The sequence below is a fragment of the Coturnix japonica genome, chromosome 1, assembly GCF_054131305.1.
Source record: "Coturnix japonica strain WE chromosome 1, WE-NBRP24, whole genome shotgun sequence".
Lineage (NCBI taxonomy): Eukaryota > Metazoa > Chordata > Aves > Galliformes > Phasianidae > Coturnix > Coturnix japonica.
Genome location: NC_140663.1, coordinates 158,841,424 through 158,864,651, shown reverse-complemented (window position 1 = coordinate 158,864,651; position 23,228 = coordinate 158,841,424). Strand labels below are relative to the sequence as shown.

General features: G+C 44.3%; 2 protein-coding genes across 19 annotated transcripts in view; one reads left to right on the top strand and one right to left on the bottom strand.

Annotated features, from left to right (window-relative positions):
• LOC107308263 (NEDD4 binding protein 2 like 2) overlaps positions 1–10,769 on the bottom strand; it is a 34,873-nt gene extending 24,104 nt beyond the window's left edge. For 8 of the 10 annotated variants that reach the window (XM_085536273.1, XM_085536274.1, XM_085536272.1 and 5 more), the window contains exons 1-3: positions 10,660–10,769; positions 7,121–8,541; positions 1,062–1,186 (exon numbers count right to left, since the gene is read on the bottom strand). In XM_085536273.1, coding sequence (XP_085392399.1) covers positions 1,062–1,186; positions 7,121–8,541 — 1,546 coding nt within the window. In that variant the 5' untranslated portion in view covers positions 10,660–10,769. The remainder of the gene's footprint in view (positions 1–1,061; positions 1,187–7,120; positions 8,542–10,659) is intronic. The other 2 variants (XM_085536277.1, XM_085536281.1) reach the window with 2 other exon arrangements.
• A 6,612-nt stretch (positions 10,770–17,381) lies between these two features.
• The window catches only part of PDS5B (PDS5 cohesin associated factor B), a 99,943-nt gene continuing 94,096 nt past the window's right edge, over positions 17,382–23,228 (top strand). For all 9 annotated transcript variants that reach the window (XM_085536259.1, XM_085536255.1, XM_085536257.1 and 6 more), the window contains exon 1: positions 17,382–17,488. The gene's annotated coding sequence lies outside the window, so the exon portion shown is untranslated. The remainder of the gene's footprint in view (positions 17,489–23,228) is intronic.

The following is a 23,228-nucleotide window of genomic DNA, read 5'->3' as shown; positions in this document are numbered from 1 at the left end:
GAAGAAACAACAACTAAGTTATTGTTGAGAACTAGGGATGAAATCAATCCATAAAACAAGAAGAAACTAAAGGAAAAGAGGCTGGGAAGTAACCACATAGATGAAAGGCAGATAAAAAAGATAAAGTATTTTCTCTCAGAGCACTAAGAATCAGTGGAGAAAGCCATGCAAACTGTACAATATATTGCTCATTCTTCATTAACTTTACACAAGTGACAGACTGACATGACAGACTGTCAGAATGCAACGGAAAAATTCTGAAAGATGGTATTCAGGAAAGAATAATAAAGAATACAAAGATTAATAAAGGGAATAACAAATTGGCTAATGCAGATAACAGGGCCAAAATTTACAATAGCTAGTGAAGAAAGACTGTATTGAAGTCACAATGGCAAATTAATTCCAGCATTTGTTGCTCACTACCCATGACCACTCTCTCTTCACTAGGAGAGTGGTTAGGCCCTGGAACAGGCTGCCCAGGGAGGCTGTGGATGCCCCGTCCTCAGAGGTGTTCAAGACCAGGTTGGACAGGGCCCTGGGCAACCTGATCTAGTAAAGGTCTATGTTTGGTGGCCCTGCCAGGCAGGGGGGTTGGAACTACATGATCCTTGAGGTCCCTTCCAACCCGGGTCATTCTGTGATTCTGTGTGATTTACTTTATTTGTGCACTTGATCCCACAACCTAAGAATTAAATGCACGTGTGCTTTGTTATCAAGGATATGTAATTCTTCATTCTTGAATGTCTTGTACACATTTAAGAGTTTTAAAACCTGTTCATCTAAATCCCTAGATTAGTCAGCATACAGAAGAGATTTTGTCCTTAGAATCTGCGCCTTCTGCAACTTCAAAATCCAATAGAATTTATAAACTGATTAAAATATAACAACAAAATACAAATACTTATGTATATTCTGACAGATTTATTTATATATACACACACTCCTATACTCACACACACACACGCCCCATCTCACACATACTATTAGCATATGCATAGTGCTTTACTTCTATTCAGTAAATAGAAAAGTAATTTAAGAGAATTTCTTTTATGCATTCAAACCTCTCTTCTGGTTCCAGTCATGGGCATCACCCAGCTGAGCAGCATTATATGTATATCCATCTTGCTGACGGAAGTAATCATCGGTGCTGAGTACAACGCCATCACGACTACGATCAAGCAGAAAGCTATTGAAAAAAGGGAAACGCAAATCGTTACAAGATATATATTTCATATTAACTCCCCCCAAAAACATTAAAGCTAAAGTAAATCTGTGCCCTACTTCTGAGATTCTTGTAAAATTCAAAATATTTTGTAATGGAAAAACATAAGTATACCATTCATTTCAACTCAAAGCAGTATTTTTCTCCCCTCTCTACTCCTATATCTGTTGTTTCTCCAGCTTAGAAATTCATAACCATCTACTTCACAGCTCTGTCACAACAGGTTCTGAACCTAATGGTCGCTTATTGTATTCATTAATACTTCCAATACCAGTTCTTGTCTGTAAGATTTGTTCTCTAGGAACCAATCTGATCATAGGATCTGGATACAACTGAAAAATGAACTGGATGCTTAAATCATTCCTTCTCCAAACAAGTATTATTCTGACCACTGTTCACACTACTTGCACATACAATATGTATTGAATGTGAACAGTGAGAGAAGACTTCTGATTTCAGCAATTTCCATATTTCCAGGGAAAAATACAAGATCACACTAATATTTCAGGATTGTGCTACTAATGAAAGTCAGGATTACAGAAGAGTATATTTACATCCTGTGTAAGAGGAATGATATTCCATTTCTATGTCTTCTGCCCCAGTACAGGCCATACAACCTTACTCACAACCACTTTCTCATTAGCAATGGCACTCCCTGCATCTACAAGTTACTCAGGGAAAAAAAAAGTAACCCTTATTTCTTTTTTATTTCTGTGTCATTTTTTGGGAACTTCAGCATTTGTATTTATTCAAGTGAAAGCCCAAAAAGATGACACAGGGAAAGTGGTCAAAGATCATTACAGACCTCCTCTAGTAGAGCAGCAGTGAGCTGTTACAGGGGTAACACCCCTTACCCCTTAAAGGGTTATACCCTTTAGAACTGCAGGTCTAGTCAAACAGGTGACAAGAAATTTAAGATACAGTTTTTAATTGCCATCATTCACACTTCAGGGTTAACAGTGTGATAGGAAAAGCATGTGCTTTACTATCCCTGCATGTATTAAACTTCAAACTGGGAGAAAAACAATCACTTCTTGAACCTCTTAAATCACTTCATTAAAGAGGGTTAACTTGGCTTCCTGAGCAAATGCCATTTTACAGTGACTTTCAACAGAGCATGAGTTTGATGGGCGAAATCACAGAATCACAGAACTGTAGGGGTTGGAAGGGACCTCTAGAGATCATTGAGTCCAACCCCCTGCCAAAGCAGGCTCCCTACACCACATCACACAGGTAGGCGTCCAGGCGGGTCTTGAATATCTCCAGAGAAGGAGACTCCACCACCTCCCTGGGCAGCCTGTTCCAGTGCTCCGTCACCCTCACTGTAAAGAAGTTCTTGCGCACATTCGTGCGGAACTTCCTATGCTGTAGTTTCATCCCATTACCCCTAGTCCTGTCCCCACGCACTACTGAAAAGAGACCAGCCTCGCCACTATGGCCCCCACAGTTATATTAGTTACTGCAATGAGTGATGAAAGAACACTGCATGAATCCATTGAACTTTGCTAGAATTCTCTATGCATTGGTATTAAATGCAATGGTCAAACCACTGAGAGGCATAACTGAGCTGGTTTGTGGAGATAACTAAAAGTCACGCTCAGTATTGCCTAGGAATTCCAACAAATACCTGTGAATCAGGGAAACTAATGACAGCAAAAGTGGCGGGGGGGGTGGGGGGGGGCGGTGGGGGTGGGTGACCCCCTGGTTGATCAGCAATATCATATATTTCTTCACTAGGAGAGTGGTTAGGCCCTGGAACAGGCTGCCCAGGGAGGTTGTGGATGCCCCGTCCTTGGAGGTGTTCAAGGCCAGGTTGGACGGGGCCCTGGGCAACCTGATCTAGTAAATGTGTATGTTTGGTGGCCCTGCCAGGCAGGGGGGTTGGAACTACATGATCCTTGAGGTCCCTTCCAACCCGGGTCATTCTGTGATTCTGTGATCAGAACTCCATACACATGATCGACCCCACATTAATCCAACCCACTGAGTAATCTCTATTCTGTCAAACATAAACCCTATTTTCAGAAAATCCTTGAAATTGGTGCTTAAAGGAAAATCCTGTGAAACGGAGATAATTCTTCTTTCAGTCGGATCTACCGTCTGAGCCCACGACTGTTTTTGCTTTCTATAGTATATTCAAATGAATAAGAACAGCCAGTCATTGCCACAGAGCATCTGTATCCCAATGAGACTCTTGGATTCCACTGCCCAGTGGAAATGTAGGTAATGTCTCAGGCTCAAAAACAGGCACCGTACCCAAAAGCTACAAGAAGTAAACTGCACCAGCAGCATGTGTGATACTCTGTTGCTGAAGTGCCAGGAACAGAGGAAAGCTGGCCAACTCCCAAACAACACAAGGCAACAAATGTATGTCAGTTCTAAGTTACCAAGCTTTCCCATAAATAGCTGCAGGGAGAGCTACTTAAATTTAATTCCCACACAAGGAATTTGCTATGTATTGCCATGTCATCAACAACTATGAGCTCTACAAGGTCTATTACAATATAATTGGAAATAAAATCTTTCATAAGCTCATGAACTCAGATAGAAACAACAAAGCACACCTATGCAAAGAATGAAACATTACTATGTAACCACACAAAGAGACAACTCCATTGCTGTGAGTTGGGGAAGGAAAATCAAGGAAGATGATTCTCTGACAGGCAAGTCAAACTGCAGATCACACAGCATCAGTATGTGTACGTGTGACAGAAGTAGCAGCAGCAGCCAAGCACTGCAAACCAGCTCTTTTGCATCCAATTGCACGACATTCCCTGCAATTGAACATTTACCTCTGAACTTCACAGGACAGTTACAATGAAGCAGATATATATTAAGCTATTTAAATGATACTTGTAAACAATTTGATGATCAATGTATTGATTCAATAATCAGTGTAAATGATTTGATACAACAAGGGGGAATGGTTTTAAACTGAGACAGGGGAGGTTCAGGTTAGAGACTGGGAGATGTTTTTCACCCAGAGGGTGCTGACGCACTGGAACAGGTTCCCCAAGGAGGCTGTGGATGCCCCATCCCTGCAGGCATTCAAGGCCAGGCTGGATGAGGCTCTGGGCAGCCTGGTCTGGTGGCTGGTGACCCTGCACATAGCAGGGGGTTGAAGCTAGATGTTCTTTGTGGTCCTTTTCAACCCAGGCCTTCTATGATTCTATGATACTTCTAACACTACAACCTCTACAAGAGGCAGAATTAGAAACAGAGTTAGAAACAAAAGCATTCCTACATCCAATAGTTATTTAATTCATCCACTCCCAAGATGCAGAAGTTCCTCACTCCAACAGCCGTATTGTATTCTCTTTCTGGGATACTCTCTTATATGGGCCTAACAACAGATTTCACTTCAAAAGTACATTGTCAGTGATGCCAACATTGGCTTTTTCAACCTCACTAAGCCAACTTTTATACAAATTCACGTTGATCTACTTACAGACGAATGGGAATTTGGAACTGTTGCCAAGTTCATTTGCAGAATATCCTAAAAGCCAAAGCTTTTTTTATTTTTTAATCTTTTTCTAACAGTGTTCACTGTCGCGAGTCAGCAACACAACATGGGAAATGATTCTTAAAATTACATTACCAACTACATCAAATTACAGCACGTTTTTGCTGCTTGGGCTAAATATACTAAAGATACATCACTGGGTATCCACATGGGCAAATGGTAGAGAAAATTTCTAACTATATTGTAAAATCAATTCAAATGAAAGGAAAAAAATAATTTTTCAAGCTTTTCTCTGAAGTGCTTTGGATTGAGGGAGCATTACCTGGCTAAACATGCACCTGCTTTTCTTCCATATATATTTTTCCCCTCCAAATCCATCTAAGACTAAGGCTACAGTGTCACTTGTAGCCCTAGTCTGCACAGCAGAACTCTATGATACCATATAATTCTGGTTTTTAGCTTCTTCCCCGAGTACATCCCACCCCTTGGGTACCTGAGACCATGGAATATGATTCTGCAGGAATTAACAACTGAAACCAAGCTTTGAACATACAAAACTGAACGTAGCTGAAAACAATGACAAACAGGTCCCACACAGTTCAAATTCTGCACCCCAATTCAGTGACTATGATTGACCTTGATCTTACAGCGCCCACTTCCCCATCTGTTGAATTAATTTAGTAATTCATCTGACAAGTAGGACATGAAAAAACATGAATACAGACTCATAAAAAACTTGGGATCGCTCAGCTAATATGACTGCCATACTTAGATTGAAAGGCCATTCACCATGCAAAGTATCAAAAAGATAACAGTAAATAGTTTTATATTTAAAACTACCCAGTTTTGGGTTTTTATACCCAAAACTACCCAAACTGAATAAAGCAGTATTTTTTCCCCTACTTTATTATTTTCTATGCTACTTCCATATACTTAAACTATTGCCATAATACATATCAACACTCAGCTTCAAAAATAAAGGTTTGCAAAACAGAGCGATCAGTAACTAGAAAACGTGAGGTAAGTTACACAAATATGTGAGCTAGAAATTTCTGGTAGATATTCTTCTATGATACAGCCCCCTAAATACTAGGGGAAAAAAATAATCCAAACCCATACACAGTAAGGTCACTCCTTTATAGAAAAAGAACAAAATGGAAGAACTTAACCACAGGATCTATTTAATAGTCTGCTAACATACACAGAATCACACGGAATCACAGAATGACCTGGGTTGGAAGGGACCTCAAGGATCATGTAGTTCCAACCCCCCTGCCTGGCAGGGCCACCAAACACACACATTTACTAGATCAGGTTGCCCAGGGCCCCGTCCAACCTGGTCTTGAACACCTCCAAGGACGGGGCATCCACAACCTCACTGGGCAGCCTGTTCCAGGGCCTAACCACTCTCCTAGTGAAGAACTTCCCCCTAACATCCAACCTAAATCTTCCTTCCTTCAATTTCGATCCACTTCCCCTAGTCCTGCTATTGTCAGCCCTTTCAAAGAGTTTACTCCCCTCCTGGGAGTAAGTTCCCTTCAGGTACTGAAAGGCTGCAATGAGGTCACCCCGCAACCTTCTCTTCTCCAGGCTGAACAAACCCAGCTCCCTCAGCCTGTCCTCATAGGGGAGGTGCTCCAGCCCCCTGATCATCTTCGTGGCCCTCCTCTGGACCCTTTCCAAAATCTCCATGTCTTTTTTGTACTGAGGGCTCCACACCTGGACACAGTACAACAGATGGGGCCTCACAAGAGCCGAGTAGAGGGGGACAATCACCTCCCTATCCCTGCTGACCACCCCTCTCCTGATAGAGCCCAGGATCCCATTTGCTTTCCGAGCTGCCAGAGCGCACTGCTGGCTCATGTTGAGTCTCTCATCCATCAAGACCCCCAGGTCCTTCACTGCCGAACTGAGGGATACAAGGGAACACAACCACAAACGACATCCTGTTTCTCACATGCAGTTTCTGGATGAAGCTCAATCAGTAAACACTAATAAAGTAACTTCTTCTGTGTGCAAAAGAAATATGTTTTCATTTACTACAGATGGTGGTTTTGCTCTTTACCAACCTACACACTTCTTACAGTAGGCAAAAAAAGGTGAGAATCCAAGCTGGAGTTTGTGCTTTAACTTTGTTGGAAACTTCTAAGTAAGCTCTCCAAGCTTTCAGCCTTCACTTGAAATCATAGAATCATAGAATGGCCTGGATTGAAAAGGACCACAATGATCATCTAGTTTCAACCCCCTGCTATGTGCAGGGTCACCAACCACCAGACCAGGCTGCCCAGAGCCACATCCAGCCTGGCCTTGAATGCCTCCAGGGATGGGGCATCCACAGCCTCCTTGGGCAACCTGTTCCAGTGTGCCATCACCCTCTGAATGAAAAACTGTCTCCTAATAACTAACCTAAACCTCCCCCATCTCATTTTACTTACCGAGACAGCGTTGATTTCCCTGACCCAGGTAGGCCTCTTAAGATAAGGAGCACTTTCTGTAAACAATTAAACCTCTCCTCAAGTGGGGAAGAAAATCTATGCATTCCTTCTGCACTGTAAGTTTTTGGTTCTTTCCAATACTCTTCTCTGGTTTCACAGAAACCATTACTTTGGAGACCACTCTGATGATTATTTCCATTGCTGAAGACCTGAGTACTATGGAAATCAGTACGATCAACATTGTAGCTACTCTGATCGTGCACAGGACCGTGACAGTTGATATCCCGATTTTCACGGTAACCATAGTAATTTTCATAAGAAAGTTCATCATTCTGAGAAGGAAAAGCAGTTGTATTTTGCTGTGGGGAATTAAGTATCTGAAAATGCGCCTGATGGGTCAGCCTTGGAGGAGGAGGCCCCTGAGGTACTATGAAAGACGCTGTTGACTGCCAGGCAGGTCTGAATTCAGGCACTGAATAACTAGACTCCATTTGTCCATTAAAGGCATTTTCAGGTTTCCAGCCACTTGTTTCCATGACAAACTGCTGCTCATTGCTTATTTTCTGACCTCCCTGTTCCCCAGAGAAATACTGTCCATTCTCATAAAACGGTTGTGGGCTGTCCAACAATCCACGTTGATAATCCTCTTGTGATGCTTGACTGCAATTATTCACAGAATATTGTTCCTGAGAAGTTTCGGTTTCTTTTTCCTGAAACATATTTATATTTTCACTTTCCAGCTGATGAATTTCTTTGTAGAACTGGTCCAGTTCATCATCCATTCCAGATACAGCAGAACAAATCGCTTGCACTTTCTTTGCCTCAGTTCCTTTTGTTCTGTTTTCCTGCACGCCATCTCCCACACCGCTTTGATACTCATCACAGCTCCCAGACTGCTCCTGTGTGTTACTCTCAGCAGGCTTATAAATCGGTCCAATGAATTCTTTGCTTGTAATAAACTCTCCATCTGACTCATTTCTATTTACTGAGAATGCTTCACAACTATTTTTAGTATTATCTTCATTGACATCATTCGCAGTAAGAGGATCTTCCTTTTCTTCATCCTCAGTGTCATTTATTGATACCAGCGGAGGATTTATGTTCTGCACAGTCACAGAATCAACTGTTTGACTAAACTCTGGATTGCCTTCTGGAAGCACTGCATTTGCTGCTCCCAAGACATTCATAGGTATTTTCTCTTCCTTCTGCACTTCATTATCCCCTTCATTATCTGAAACACACACCGGTATCAAGTCATTAGATGTTCTGTCAGGGTCCCCCTCTTCTTGAATGCCTTGGTTGTCACAATCAGGGAGGTTCTCAAAAGCCCCTTCCGTTGACTTCATCTTTTTAGAACACGGTTCAGCTGTGACTTCATCCTGACACTCCAAAAGCCTTACTCTACTTTCAGCATGAAGCATCTTAGGAAGAAAAGATTAATACATTATCAGCACAAGCAATTTGAAAGCAGAGTTTAAAAGAAAAATAAAAGTCAAGTTACTGAGGCCTATGACGTGCATCTTTAGAATCTCCACTATCACAACTGAATGGGAAGTGTGCACTGAGAAGAAGAAAAGCAGGCAGCTCCTACTGGAAGTCTTGCATAGTAGCTGGCAATCTTGATTAAATATCTGTACATGTGGGAAACACATTAGTGTTGAACCAGTCTTGAAGTTACGTTTTGTATCTTAATTTACAAATCAGTCTTTCTTCATATGAATTTTATATTTGAAAAACAAATTAGATCAACAGCTCCTGTTCTCCATGGACCTCTGTTAATCTGCCAAGCATTACAGATCTCTATGATAGGATTAAGACATGCCAGATTTCAAAGCACAAACTAATGCCTGACATCATTCCTAAGGTGGACAACAAAAATGCAAATACTTCAGACACTAGGATTATTTTCTGTGACACAAACTGAACTCAGCTAATTCATTTAGCACCAATAAAACAGATATCAGCTGACATCTCTATTTTGGTACTGGTTAAATAAGGCTTAAAATTAAATTTACGATCTGACATTATGTTTCTGGTTATGGAACAACTAAAGACCTTTGTTAGGTACCAAACTACGCAGCTGCACACTTTTAAAGTAAACTAAAAGGTAACCTAAGCACCAAATGAATTAACCTAAGAATAAGCCGGTAAGTTCCAGAATGATTGACAGAGAGGGTGAGCACAATTAAAAACAAAGTCAGATAGTGCTGATCAGTGTGACATGCACTCATGCCATTGCCCCATCCATTATCCACAGTTTGATTCTCCTTAGCACTCTAGAAGTCTATATGTAACGCAGTGGAAAGCAAAAGTCATCATATAACAAATTAAGTGCCAAGTAGTATATTTAGCAAGCCCTGCAGTATAACAAACACAGTATTAAATAAGAAAGTATCCCCTGCTTTTTGGTTCCTCCTTTCTGCAAACAGAAAGCAAGCATGATATACACCTATATCCCTCAACTACTCAAAAATGTTACTTTATCTGCACTGAAAAACACTGCAACCTGCTGTAGGGGACCTGCTTTAGTGTGGGCATTGAACTCAATGACTTCCAGAGGTTCTTTCCAATCCCTACGATTCTGTGATTTTGAGAAAAGTTGCTTTAACCACATTTCTATCCTCATCTCTCTTGTGGAATAGGGCTTAAGCAAGGTATACAAATCTTCTTATGTGAAATGAAAGTAAAGGAGCACGTGAGCTACCTGCTGCATGAGAACTTCTCTCGTGATGGAGGATACTGGTCTGTGACTACCCCTTTCTTTCTAACCTTCAGCAGGTTTGCTCAGATAAGCTTAGGGAAAGATAAATTGCACATGAAAACATTCCCACCTGCACTCTCAGAGCACATATACACTGAGAAAGTACAATCTATCTTACAGTCTTGCCTTTTGAAGGGGACAAATTAGAGCCACAGAATATCCCGAGTTGGAAGGGCCCCACAAGGTCCACTGAGTCCAGCTCCTGACTCCACACAGGAACACCCCAAAACCAGCCCTATACATCTGACAGCACCGTCTAAACACTCTTTGAATTCCAGCAGCTTAAGGTCATGATCTCTGCCCTGGGGAGCCTGATAGCCCTTCGGCATTGTCCAGAAGATATGGTTGGAAGCACCGAACCTGAGCTGCACACAAGATTCACTTGGCAGCGCTTAGAAAACCATGTCACCACTTCAACCTGCCAAATGCCTCCAGCAAGTATTTAAGGCCTTAAGCTCCGCGTCTACAATAAATTCACTAACGGAAATAAAATAAAATAAAAGATAAAAAAATAAAAGAAGACGCTCGTGGCAGAGGCTGAAGATTAAGAGAAGGCCTGGACCTGCCTGTTTGGGCACGGAGGAGGCCGCGTTCCAGGCCCTTCATGCTCAGGCACACATCGCACAGCCGGGCCGAGAGCGGCAGCGCTGGGGAGGCATTGGGTCCGCCCGCCAGCCGCTCCCTTCCCCCTCACAGCCCCAGCAGCCGGCTCCCATCGCCTACCTCCCCACCCTGACCCCTCCCTCCCCTTCAGCCTCATACAGATACGAAAACCAACCTCAAGACACAAGCACCCCCCAACTCGCCTTCCGCCGTCCCGGCGAGCAACACACCCCTCCCGGCCGTGGGGGAGGGGAGCAGCGGGCAATCCCTCGCTCTCAAAATGGCGCCGGCTCCACCTCCCTTGCTCTCTTCATCACGGTTCGCTCTGGGACTTGTAGTTACGCCCCGTAGCGCATAGGACTCCGTTTCACATAATCCCCTCGGTGTCGGGAGGGCGGAGCAGTTGCTCAGCGGGCGGTGAAGCGAGGCTGGAGCCTTAGGTGCGCCCAGAGCCCCGGAGTGAGGGGAGGGGTGGTGCTATGGGCCGGTTACTGTGTGATGGAGGGTTGTTTGTACACCCCGTTCCTTCTCCTTGTGGGAGTCAATGGATTTTAGGCTTTCTGTTTGTTGTTTGTTTTAATTCTCAGCATGTGAGTAGGTGAGCTCAGAGCAGCGAGGGGCAGGAGGTGTCACTGTGCCTTCTCAGCCCTCTAAATGGGCAAGTTTGTATCGATAATGAAACATCTAGTGCTTATTCCTAGCAAAAGAAAAGAAAGGAAACCAAACCTCAGCTGCCTATATAAGCATAGGACAAAACTCTTGAATGCTAAAATCAGCTTCAGTGCTGCAGTAGTTGTGTAGGTACTGCCTGTGTGCTACTAGACCTGGGAAATCTGCATGTAGCTTCTTCTAAAGAAGAAGGGTGGTAGAGCCTTTACCCACCATTCCTGACTGGAAAAGTAGTGTATGAATTCCTGTGGAAGCTGGGAGCAGTTCTGTATTTGGATGTGGTCTTGTTTGTCCTTAATTTTAGTCTTCAGAAAGATTTTGCAACCAAGGTGATTGAATTCTTAGAGGATTCTTGATTGCATAGTCCTAAGGAAAAGATCTATTTCCTATCTACAATAATGTTTATGGGCTTCTATACACAAGCGAAATAATGAGAAATTCAAGTTAATCATTTACTAAGAATAAGAGTATCCTTTGACCTTTTGAAGATAGTGCCTGTAGATCAAAGCTCTCAAGCACTTCATGGTGTGTATCTAGTGATTGTCTCAGATGTATTTCATTTGGGAATTCTCCCAGTACATGTATATAATTAAATAAACCACACATTGCAACTGACAATACTTCCTCTTTTTTTTTCTTTTTTTTTTTTACTTTTTTTTTTTTTTTTTTTTTAAATTACACTGAGAGTAATAAAATATGTTTCACTGATGATATTACAGCTGCTATGGGTATCACCCACCTGGATGCTTTCCTGTGCAACCTACTGTAGGGAAGCTGCTTTAGCAGAGAGTTGGACTTTGTCATCTCTCTCTTCCCTACGCCTCTGTGATCTCATGGGAAAGATGTTGGACCTATATCAGACAAAGCTACAAATGATTCTCTAAGAACTCTGAGGAAAGAAGAAAAAAAGCACTCAGTTTCTCAGCTCTCAGGTGGAGTAAGTCTACACAGAGAGAGTGAGACCAGCATGGACACCTTTAAGTCTGTGTAATGATCAAGTCTGGGTATGTTGTAATGGTAACATGAATATTCTTCATAATAGTCTAATTCCCGTTCCACTAAAGGAGGAGCACTAGGTATTTTTTATAAAAAACATCACATTTTTTTCTGTGAAGAAAGATTTCCCTTCAATTTGTTTCTAGGAATGTTTAAGATGAAACTTCCCAAAATAATTAAGCCTGAAGAAAGTAGCTGGCATGAAAAATATTAGTACAAAAATTAACTGCTGGCAAAACAATACGTTTCTGCTTTCTACCCTTTAAAAGAAAAGATCAGACAATTATAGGACAGGACAATCAGACTCAACCTGTAAGGGAAAAAAAAAAATCAAGAGAAATACCCAGAAGGCTCTACTTGACATTAATTTCTACCATTAAGGGTTAATACAGAATGACGGGTCAGTCATTTAAATCTTTTCACAGAATCACAGAATCACAGAATGACCCGGGTTGGAAGGGACCTCAAGGATCATGCAGTTCCAACCCCCCTGCCTGGCAGGGCCACCAAACATACACATTTACTAGATCAGGTTGCCCAGGGCCCCGTCCAACCTGGTCATGAACACCTCCAAGGACGGGGCAATCTTTTGACATGACCTTGTTATCAGAATTAGCAGAGTCCTCTTTTTCCTTCTCATAACCCTATTCTACTGATTGCATTTTAATAAGACATGCATTTGAGTTCAAGTCAACTACTTGCAGATATATTTGTCCCTTTCTAAGTAATCTTGTGTCTTCTTTTGTCTGGCCGCTCTGTGGTTCACCACATTTATTTAGAAGAAGTGTGGCTTCAAGATTATTTAGGAAACACTTTTGTGTAAATCTTTGAATTTAAATCAAACTATAGAGAGAAATCCTGGTGAACATTAAGGGAGTTGGCTTACTCAACACTATAGGAATATATATAGGAATAGAGGAAAAAATGAGCATCAAACAGAGCAAGTGAAAAATACCCAGAGAATATACTTAAGTATTTAATGCTTAATACATTAGTCATTCATGGGAGAACAGGTGATAAAATGCTATAAAAAATGTAGTGAAAAATATTTATGAAGTTGACATCCCCACTGTTTTGTAGAATCTGCGCACAGTTGTTACTTGAAGTTACTTTTATTTGAATACATGAGGTTTAATTGTTACCTTTCAGATACAAGTTACAGTGAAAGCATTTACCTCTTGAATATTTTCCCCATTTTGTCATGCTAAAAGCATTGCTTGAGAATATTTAGATTACAGAATCTCCTTTCCCACCTCCCATCCTACATCTCAATTAAGCGTGGAAAGCATTTAAATCAATTAAAGGTATCTCAGAGGAGAAACTAATTTAATTCACTGACAAACTGAGCTATCACCAGGGAAAGCAAAACTGCTGGTATAGACTCCCCAAATACTATTTCTGTACTGTCGGCAAGGCATTAGGAGAAGAATATATATATAATTTCTAACTACTGTGGATTTTTTAGGTACTGTTTGCATGTGGTGATATTAGTTGTAAACATACATGGTACAAATAGTTGGGGTGGACAGTGCAAAAACATTCCATGACATTTGGTAACAAAATTAAGTTAAGCCACACTAGGATGTAAAACAAGCAACAGTAAACAGAGCAACAACAAAAACAACACATTTACCTGGTATTAGAAGCCTTAAAGGTTTGTATATTAATCCTGTTGTGCAACAAAATGATTAGGTAGTGTAGCTGAAGCAGAAAAGATGCACTAGTTGGTACCAAAATAAAGCACAAATTCTGACTAAAGTAAAGAGACAGATTCTGTTGGGAGCACTAACAATGTAAATGACATTTTTCACTTGTGTAGCGTAACATGAAATATTCTATTGTCCCCTTTCCAAACATGTCTATAGAATTTCATCTGAAGAAGAGAGGTCAGCAATAAAAATATGTCTAGAGTTAAGTGGAGATGGCATGTTTAGGGAGGCTGTAGTAGTCACTGTTTTAATAGAAAGACTTCCTTTAAGTCATTTAATCTTAATGGTGTACTGCGTACATGAGAAAGAGGTGGTGTGAAAAGCTTCCTTCAGTTGATGTCCTGATAAGTAACATCTCACCTTTACTTATTTATTTTAATACTAAAATATCACAGGCTTATTACAGACTCCTGTATTTTTATTGGCAAATAAGACAGATGCAGATAGATACGTTTGGTAGTCAGACCAGTTAGAACTGACATTGAAGCGTTACTTACTAAACTCCAGAATGAGTGCTGTATATTTGTTAAAGACACCTTCTGAGCATCACTGTGTCTAATTCAGCTTTTTGATCTTTGTTTACAAGACACTGTTGGCAACAGAACTCACAGCGAGAGTCTAAAATTCCAGTCATCTTAAGTCACTGTTTCCATGCTTACTTGAGATACTAAAATTAGTTGCAAAGTAACTCATGGTTGTAGTAACTTCAGCTATTCAATTCAAGAACCCAGCCAGTAAATTAGCTATTTTTTTTCCTCTTTGAAACAAATCACTTCATTTGCAAGTAGAAAGAGTCTATAGGCATTAACCCTCATAAGTGGCAAAAACCTTTCTGGTGTGAAGGGCTTAGTACAGAAATAGAATATAACCCACTAAAATTATTTTTCTAGTAAAATACTTTGAATCAATTGTTCGAGAGGTTCAGGAGAAAAACAGAAGGGAAAAATGATTATGAGCTGGAAATGAAAGTATCCTTTTCACAAACCTGCTATGTTAAGAAGAAGAGTTCAGACAAATATGGTAAAAAAGGGGCAAATATTGCCCTTTAATGTTAGAAAGATTTTAAAAATGTCAGCTGGCTTCCATTCAAATTCTCTGTTAGTTCTGCTGGCCCTTTTTCAATCTCCTGTGATATCTGCATGGAGGGATTTGCTCAACAGTTACTCTGAGGCAGTCTGTAGATATGGAACTTGATAGAACAATTTTGCTATCAAAAGCAGGACTTCTGGGTCTCTGCTGTGCAGCTCCATCCCTTCTGAATAATAATAAAGATTTTTTTTCCTGAATTTTCTCTTTTTCCCCCCTGTGATTATGCAATTACTGTGTCCAGCAATTTTAATATTTCACTGTGACAGATCAGAAGGGATTTCTAAGATCTATCACAGAATCACAGAATGACCCGGGTTGGAAGGGACCTCAAGGATCATGTAGTTCCAACCCCCCTGCCTGGCAGGGCCACCAAACATACACATTTACTAGATCAGGTTGCCCAGGGCCCCGTCCAACCTGGCCTTGAACACCTCCAAGGACGGGGCATCCACAACCTCCCTGGGCAGCCTGTTCCAGGGCCTAACCACTCTCCTAGTGAAGAACTTCCCCCTAACATCCAACCTAAATCTTCCCTCTTTTAACTTAAAACCATTTCCCCGTGTCCTGCTATTGTCAGTCCCCATCTACAGCACCAAGCCTGTCTAAGGCCAAGTTCCTTGCAACTTTCCTTCATCCCACAGTGGCATGCTGTGACTTTTAAGATAATCCACTTCCCTGCTATACATAGGGACACCTCCCCTTAGACCAGGTTGCTCACAGCCCCATCCAGCTTGGCCTTGAATGCCTCCATGGAGGGGTCATGTACTGAAATACCCTAAAACTGGAATGTCTTCATGCCATTCTCTACTTCATGTTCATGAGTGAAAGCAATGGAGGGACCTAAAGGCAAAAAATCTCCCTCGCGCTGCCCCGCTGCTCCTGTGGCCGAACCGTGGCCTCGCGGCGCCTCCTGACGGCCCAACATCGCCAACCGGCCACGGGAGCGGCGGGAGGCTGGAGGGCGGCGGAGCGGTGTCCAACGGGCTCCCCCGTGAGGGCTGAGGGCGGAACTGCCGCTGGGATGAGCGAGAGCTCGGGACTGAACGGAACGCAATGCTGGAGGCGGCGTCCCGGTTCTGTTAGATGTAAGAGAACTAAGAACAGAGCGAGGGAGCGTTCTTGTCCCGTCCTTGGAGGTGTTCAAGACCAGGTTGGACGGGGCCCTGGGCAACCTGATCTAGTAAAGGTGTATGTTTGGTGGCCCTGCCAGGCAGGGGGGTTGGAACAAATGATCCTTGAGGTCCCTTCCAACCCGGGTCATTCTGTGATTCTGTGAGCGTTTTCTCCAGAAGGCTGAGTTCTTAATGCTGAAGCGCTCCGGATGGAGACCAGACCGCGGCCTTTCGGAGCGCGTTCTCCCTCGCAGCACTCAGTCCCAGCCGTCCCTATGGGACTTGGAGAGTGAGGTGCTGCCTTAACCCTCTCTACAATAAAAATGTCTGCAAACAGTGTGGCAGGGATGAGGATCTGAGCTTAAAACGTGAATGAAAAGAAGCCGAGCTGCTGGCAGCGTGCTGGCATGGTCCATGAGCTTCACTGATGGAGTCCATGGAGCTTCACTGAGCTCTGTGGGGCTCTATAGAGCTCAGTGAAGGATTTAGAGCACCAGTGAGACTGTTAGAGCATCGCTTAAACGCCGGTACGGCAGCACACACAGCCCCGGGCCGGTCCCAGCGGCTGTGCGGGGCTCCGAGCACTTCGCACAGCACTTCTGCTTTCTGTCCGTGCGTCGTTCCTAAATGCAGCATCTGTAGCAGCGGGGCGAGTTGCATCACCGTTGGGTTCACGTTTTCCTGCCGGGCTGCCTGTGAAGCTGTTGTGCTCGCTGAAGCCAAACCCAAGTGTTCGCTGTGCGGTGCCGCCGTTTTTTTCTGCTCTTTCCCCACAGCGAAGGGACTTTACCGCTTAAGATTTAAACCGCTTCTTTCGCAGTCCGCGGAAAATCCTGATTTCACTAATTTCATATGACACAGCGACCACCAAACGACGGCTGGTCACACACAGCGGAGCTCTACCGTTGGGGCCGCGGCTCGAGCTCTGCCCGCGGTGCCCCCGTGGGTGCCGCTCCGCCGGCCTCAGGGCGCTGGAAATGCCGGGTGGGTTTTAAACTCCACTCGCCGTTAGCAGGGAGTCCCGAGCTCCGCGCTCACCGCCCTGGGGGCTCACGGGCCGCCTGGGGCCGCACAACGGCTCCGGGGCTTCCCCGGCGCTCTGTCCCGCGGGCGGAGCGCGGCGGGTCGGGGCTGTTTTAGCGCTGTTAGAGCCGCGCGGGCCGGCGGAGGAAGCGGCCGGCAGGGGGCGCTGCTGCCCCGCCGCTGCCCGGCTGTGGGCCCTCTCTCTTCCCCCGCGGTTCCATTGGAGCAGCCGGAGACAAGTTGGCGCCATTTTGAAGCCGACTGGGGGACCGGGGCGAGCTGCGGAAGGGGAGGGGGTTAGAGGCGATTGGCTGCGGCGACGGCGGCAGCTCCTCTCCGAGCCCGGAGCGGCGGCAGCGCGGAGCGGACCCGCCTGGGACCAGCGAGGAGAGGCGGCTGCGGCGGGGTAAGGAGCCCGGCTCGGCCACCGCGCGCACCCCCACCCCGTCCGCCGCTCCATTTTTCCTTCTCCGCGGCTGGGGGCGGCAGCTCGGACCGCGCTCCGCGGGCAGCGCCTGCCGAGGAGCGGGGCGAGGGCTCCCCGCGGCCGAACCCCCCCCATCCCCCTCGGCTCTCCGCGGGGCCGCTCCCCTCCCCCCTTCCCCGTGGCCGCCGTCGCAAATTAAATTTGCCGCCCCCTTCCTACCCCCTCCCCCCCCCGCACCCTCTCTAACCCTCGGGGCGCGGCGGGGCCCTGCGGGGGGGTGACCTTGGCCGGGGTGCGCTGGGGCCTGGGGTCCCCTCCGGTGCCTTCCGCGTCCTCCCCGGGCGGCCCGGCGGGGGATGGCGGCGGGAGGCCGGCTGTCCCCTCCCTGCCCCTCGCCGCCTGCCCGGGCTGCGCCCGCGGCTCCGGCGCTCGGCGGAGATCCCCCCCCCCCCGGCCCTTTGGGTCCCCCCTCACCGCCCGGACCTCGGCTCGGTGGGTGCCTACTTGTGCCAGCCCGGTTCTTTCATGCTGGCTGTTTTTTTTTTTCTTCTTCTTCTTCTTCTTTTCTTTCTTTTTTTTTTTTTTATTATTTTTTCTTTTTTTAATTTCTTCCTTTTTCCTTCCCCCTTTGCATGAAGCTCTGTTAGAAAGCCGTCGAGAGGGAATAGTGTGTGTGTGTGTGTAGGAGGGGGTTGGCGCTGCCTGTGAGGTGAAAAACTATGAATTTTACATCGGAATGGCCAGATGGAGAATGGTTAATTTATAGGTTGTGCATTGTTTACGTTGAGAGCCTCTGGTCAGGAATCTAGGTCTGTAACTTCATCCCGCTGCAAATAAATCACTATCTCTTCTTGAAAACAAATCAACAATTAATGATGGTGAACAATCCCGGGGAGCTTGAACTGCAGCGGACCCGCTGCTCCAGAGCCGGGTTTGGCTGTTGGAGCCTTCTGACTTTTCACTGCCTGCACGAGCGCTGAGAGCCGCGATCGCCCGGCTGGGCGGTGCTGCCTTAGCACTACTGCCCAAGTATGTTCGTGTTGCTCTTTGTTTTGTGCTCGACGGGTAGGTGCCGGGCTGTAATTGATTTCTCTTTGCGGGAAAATGGAATAGAAGGGGTGATTAACATTCGAGTGGCTTTATAGCTGAAAACGGCTGTCAGATCGCATTGTGGGATGACATGCATTCCTTCAGGTTTTTCCCCTTTCAAACTATAGGGATACTTTTGGTTTTAGTTGATAGAATTTTTGCTGGGTGCCTCTTGAATGCCGTATAGAGGTGCTCTAGGTGCTGTATACTTGTGTGAAAAGACACGAAGCAGCAGAATTTGTTCTGCTTAGATTGCCCTAAAAGAAAGCAGAGAGTGATGGACAGCTGAGGGTAGTTGAACTGAGGTGCGTGCATCACCTCCATGTGAAAGCGTGCGCCGCTGGAGGAAGTAGTTTGGTACTTGTGTGACATCTTGTGTCTGCGTTTGAAGCAGGGCTGTGCTTCACTGTGATGCAGGGGGTGATTTCATTTTGTTCTAAGTTCTTATGCATTATTAATGGTCCGTGTTTTTCTTGTGTTCTCTGTACTACCTATGCAGGTTACTATTGTTTTGGTGGAACAGTTAAGTAAATTAAAATGGAAAGTTGTATGTCTGTAGTGCTCGTGTGCTGCTGAATTGTTTTAACGTGTGCTGTAAAACTATTGGCTTTGGAGTGTTTCTAGCAGGCTTACTTATGGATTTCCATTGAGCAAGTCAGCTAAATTATTATTAAGGTGTAATTAAAGATGTTAAAAAAGTTACTGCTTGCATTCAGGAAGGCATTGCCATGAGAAATGGACGTGACCGTGGGCATTATCCAATTGTAGCTTTGAGCAGGAAGCTGTGTTACCTCCTGCAGATCCTAAGAGATGCTTTTTCTTTTGAGATAATCTGCTGTCCACCAGGCTTTCAAATGATACTTTTCTTTCCTCTCTCATTCTTTCTTCAGGTGCACGGTTTATATTCATATATAACAGTAAAAGTTTCTACGAATATTTCTAGGAGTCTCTTAGTGAGGGATCTTCGTTTAAAGGTTGTTGGGGTAAATTAATGCTTTTTCTTTAAGTCTGTGATTGGAAGAGGTGATACAGGCTACTTGTTGAACATGGGGAGGTGGCAGGGGGACAGTGAATGAGAAAATGTGGAGCTGAGCACTAAAAGCACATAAGGTGGAAAATAAAGGGAAATATGGTATAAATGGGGCTAATTAGTTTTCCCTACCAGTTTCATTCAAATTTCCTTCTGCTCTAATGTTACTTAGAGAGAGGTATGTATTTGGGCTTTCTTTATGTAGTATTTTTTCCTTTCCTTCAGGCACGTTCCCTTATTAGAACCAAATGATGCATGTCCTGGTGTCTGGTACCGCTGAGTGGTAGGACAGCGTGTCGTACTTTACCAACTTGCTATAGTCATGGTGTTTTTGATCTTAGAATGAAATACTGATATCACAAGTTGAAAGAATCCTCAGAAGGGCTGAGGAAGTATTGGAGGCTTTTGGTCAGTTGTGGAACAGTACAAAAAAGACAGGGATCTCTTGGAAAGGAGGGCCACAAAGATGTTGAAGGGCCTGGGGCATCTTCCCTATGAGGAGAGACTTAGGGAACTGGGTCTGTTTAGCCTTGAGAAAAGAAGGCTGAGAGGGGACTTGATCCAGGTTTATAAATGCCTGAGGTGTGGGAGCCTTACTGGTGAGGCTGGTCTCTTTTTAGTAGTGCGTGGGGACAGGACTAGGGGTAATGGGAGGAAACTACAGCATAGGAAGTTCCACATGAATGTGCAGAAGAACTTCTTTACAGTGCAGGTGATGGAGCACTGGAACAGGCTGCCCAGGGAGGTGGTGGAGTCTCCTTCTCTGGAGATATTCAATACCCGCCTGGACGCCTTCCTGTGTGACATGGTGTAGGGAGCCTGCTTTGGCAGGGGGGTTGGGCTTGATGATCTCTAGAGGTCCCTTCCAACCCCTACAATTCTGTGATTCTGAGAACCAGTTGGTAGGGGAGAAGTGAGGAAACCTGAAAAACCTTGAGTCACCATCCATGGTGGGGATGTGTTGGGTTGGCTTACCCTGGTTTGTGGTATTTTGTGGTATTGTTTGGACTAGTTGAACGCCACTGGTGGATCCTGGAAGGAATTGCGTGCAAGCTTTTGAAGAATTGCAATACATGCGCTTTAAATAAGACAGTAAAGCCAAAGCAAAACTTCTTTGCTCTCATTTGAAAGTGGAAGCTGTTCATGTGCAAATCAAGCTCTTCCATTGGTGATACCTTCAGTTGAATGTATTCTCCTAGAAAGCTTGGTTATTTACTTATTCTTCACCCTAATATGTAAAATACACCAGAAGGGCAGTGTGTAAATGGAAATAAACTTTATTTTTGCTGGTTAGTGGTTTGATCAAAAAACAAAATAGACCCAGGACACTTGAGATGCCATCATGCAGTGCTATTAATGTCAGTAATTACCATGATACATGTAACTCAAAACAATTCAATGAAACACAACTACTGTTTTAACACTGATTCTTAATAAGGGCAGAGGGGTATACTTTTATAGATGATTACCATCTCTGCATGTACTGCTCTCCAACTTTCTCTAAAGTATGGGGAAATTTATGGTCCTTGGAGTGGGTTCTGAGGGTTAGAACCCCCGTTGCTTGGTTCCCATCAGTGGAATTCACTTTTTCATGTTGTTCCAAGCACTGGAAGACATTCTGTAGCATTATCCTCGTTTTATACCATCCAATATTTAGCTCTGTTATTGGACCTCATGACAATTTCAGTACTAATATGGCTCAAAAGATGATTTAAAGAAGAAAAAAACAAACCAAACCCCCATACCTCATTGGGAACAGATGGACGTGTTTGTACTAATCATCTTGTGTCTGTCACCATTTGCATGGTAGTACCGTAACCAGGGATCAGGACCCCAGCTGGGGGTTTCTAATTCATACCCTGTTCTTCGGAGATCAATTCCAGACAGTCCCAACTCTGGACTTTTTCTCTGACTTAATTAAGAATCCTGGTAGATGCTGTTTCTGCTGAAATAAGATGCTTCACTTCTGTATTTTTTTAACGGACTAAATTAAGTTAGCAGTTGCTTTTGTCACCTAAACTGCATTTCATAGCTCTGTTAAAGAGCACTAGATCCAGCTAGAGCCTAATTGTTAGGTACCTCAAAAGTGACTGCTGAGTGAGATTTTCCTGCTTTTGTGTAAATTTACTCGTCAGTTGTCCACAGCTTCTTTCAAAGCAGCCTCTGCTTATCTGTGAGGCATCGCTGGTGTACCCACATTGACATCAATTCAACATCAGGAATTGGGATTCTTAAAGTCTTAGGAAGAGGAAAGAAACCGCCTACCTGTGTGACGTGGTGTAGGGAGCCTGCTTTGGCAGGGGGGTTGGTCTCGATGATCTCTAGAGGTCCCTTCCAACCCCTACAATTCTGTGATTCTGTGAAACCCCAAAAGCTGTTATTCGTGCTGAGCACAAACGTATTTACTCTGAATGAAGACTAAGAACAAAACAAAATCCCTTCTAACTGTGTGTGTAATCTTTGTGCTGCCTCAAATTCGGCTGTTTCTCTTAGTACTTCTTTGTCACTTGAATATGGAGTTGCTGTAAAGACAACCAGATTTCTGGGAAATCCTTTTTGGCAACATGTTTGCCAGGTTTATCTTATCAGAAACAAGGAGTTGAGATGTGTTGCTGTTAGTTAGGACGTGGGAGCAGATTGCTTTATGGATTATTGTTGTTGTTATTATTATTTTTAATTGTCCCCAGAGGATTTATTTTTCTGCATCTAACTCCTTAAAATCTGTAAGGTGCTGTTGGGAAAATAACCAGCGTAGCACTGCCATGTATCTTTAGGTGTGATACTGTCTTGGGTAATTGCTTTGTTTGACAGTTCAGTATGAAACATTGCGTGGAGTTTGTTCTGGCTTCCTGTGCACAGAAACAAAGTGGATGGAAGAGGCTGAAGCTTTTGTAGCATCAGTTTGTGAAAGCTGCTCTATGGGACAATGCAGACTAACCATGTGCTACTCACAGCTTTTCAAAGGGGAACAGGCAACTCATGGGCACCTCATTCGTGGTTTATAACAAAGTTCACATTGGATTTTCTTGCTGTTGGGAGTATGAACTAGTCAGAATAAGAATCACAGAATTGTAGGGGTTGGAAGGGACCTCTAGAGATCATTGAGTCCATCCCCCCTGCCAAAGCAGGCTCCCTACACCACGTCACACAGGTAGGCGTCCAGGCGGGTCTTGAATATCTCCAGAGAAGGAGACTCCACCACCTCCCTGGGCAGCCTGTTCCAGTGCTCCGTCACCCTCACTGTAAAGAAGTTCTTGCCCACATTCGTGCAGAACTTCCTATGCTGTACTTTCATCCCATTACCCCTAGTCCTGTCCCCACGCACTACTGAAAAGAGACCAGCCTCTCCACTATGGCCCCCACACCTCAGGTATTTATAGACCTGGATCAAGTCCCCTCTCAGCCTTCTTTTCTCAAGGCTAAACAGACCTAGTTCCCTAAGTCTCTCCTTACAGGGGAGATGCTCCAGGCCCTTCACCATCTTTGTGGCCCTCCGCTGGACTCTTTCCAAGAGATCCCTGTCTTTTTTGTACTGGAGGCTTGTACTAAGGCTGTAACATTTTGCTTTCCTGGTTCTTGGAAATAGAGTAAAGAATGAAT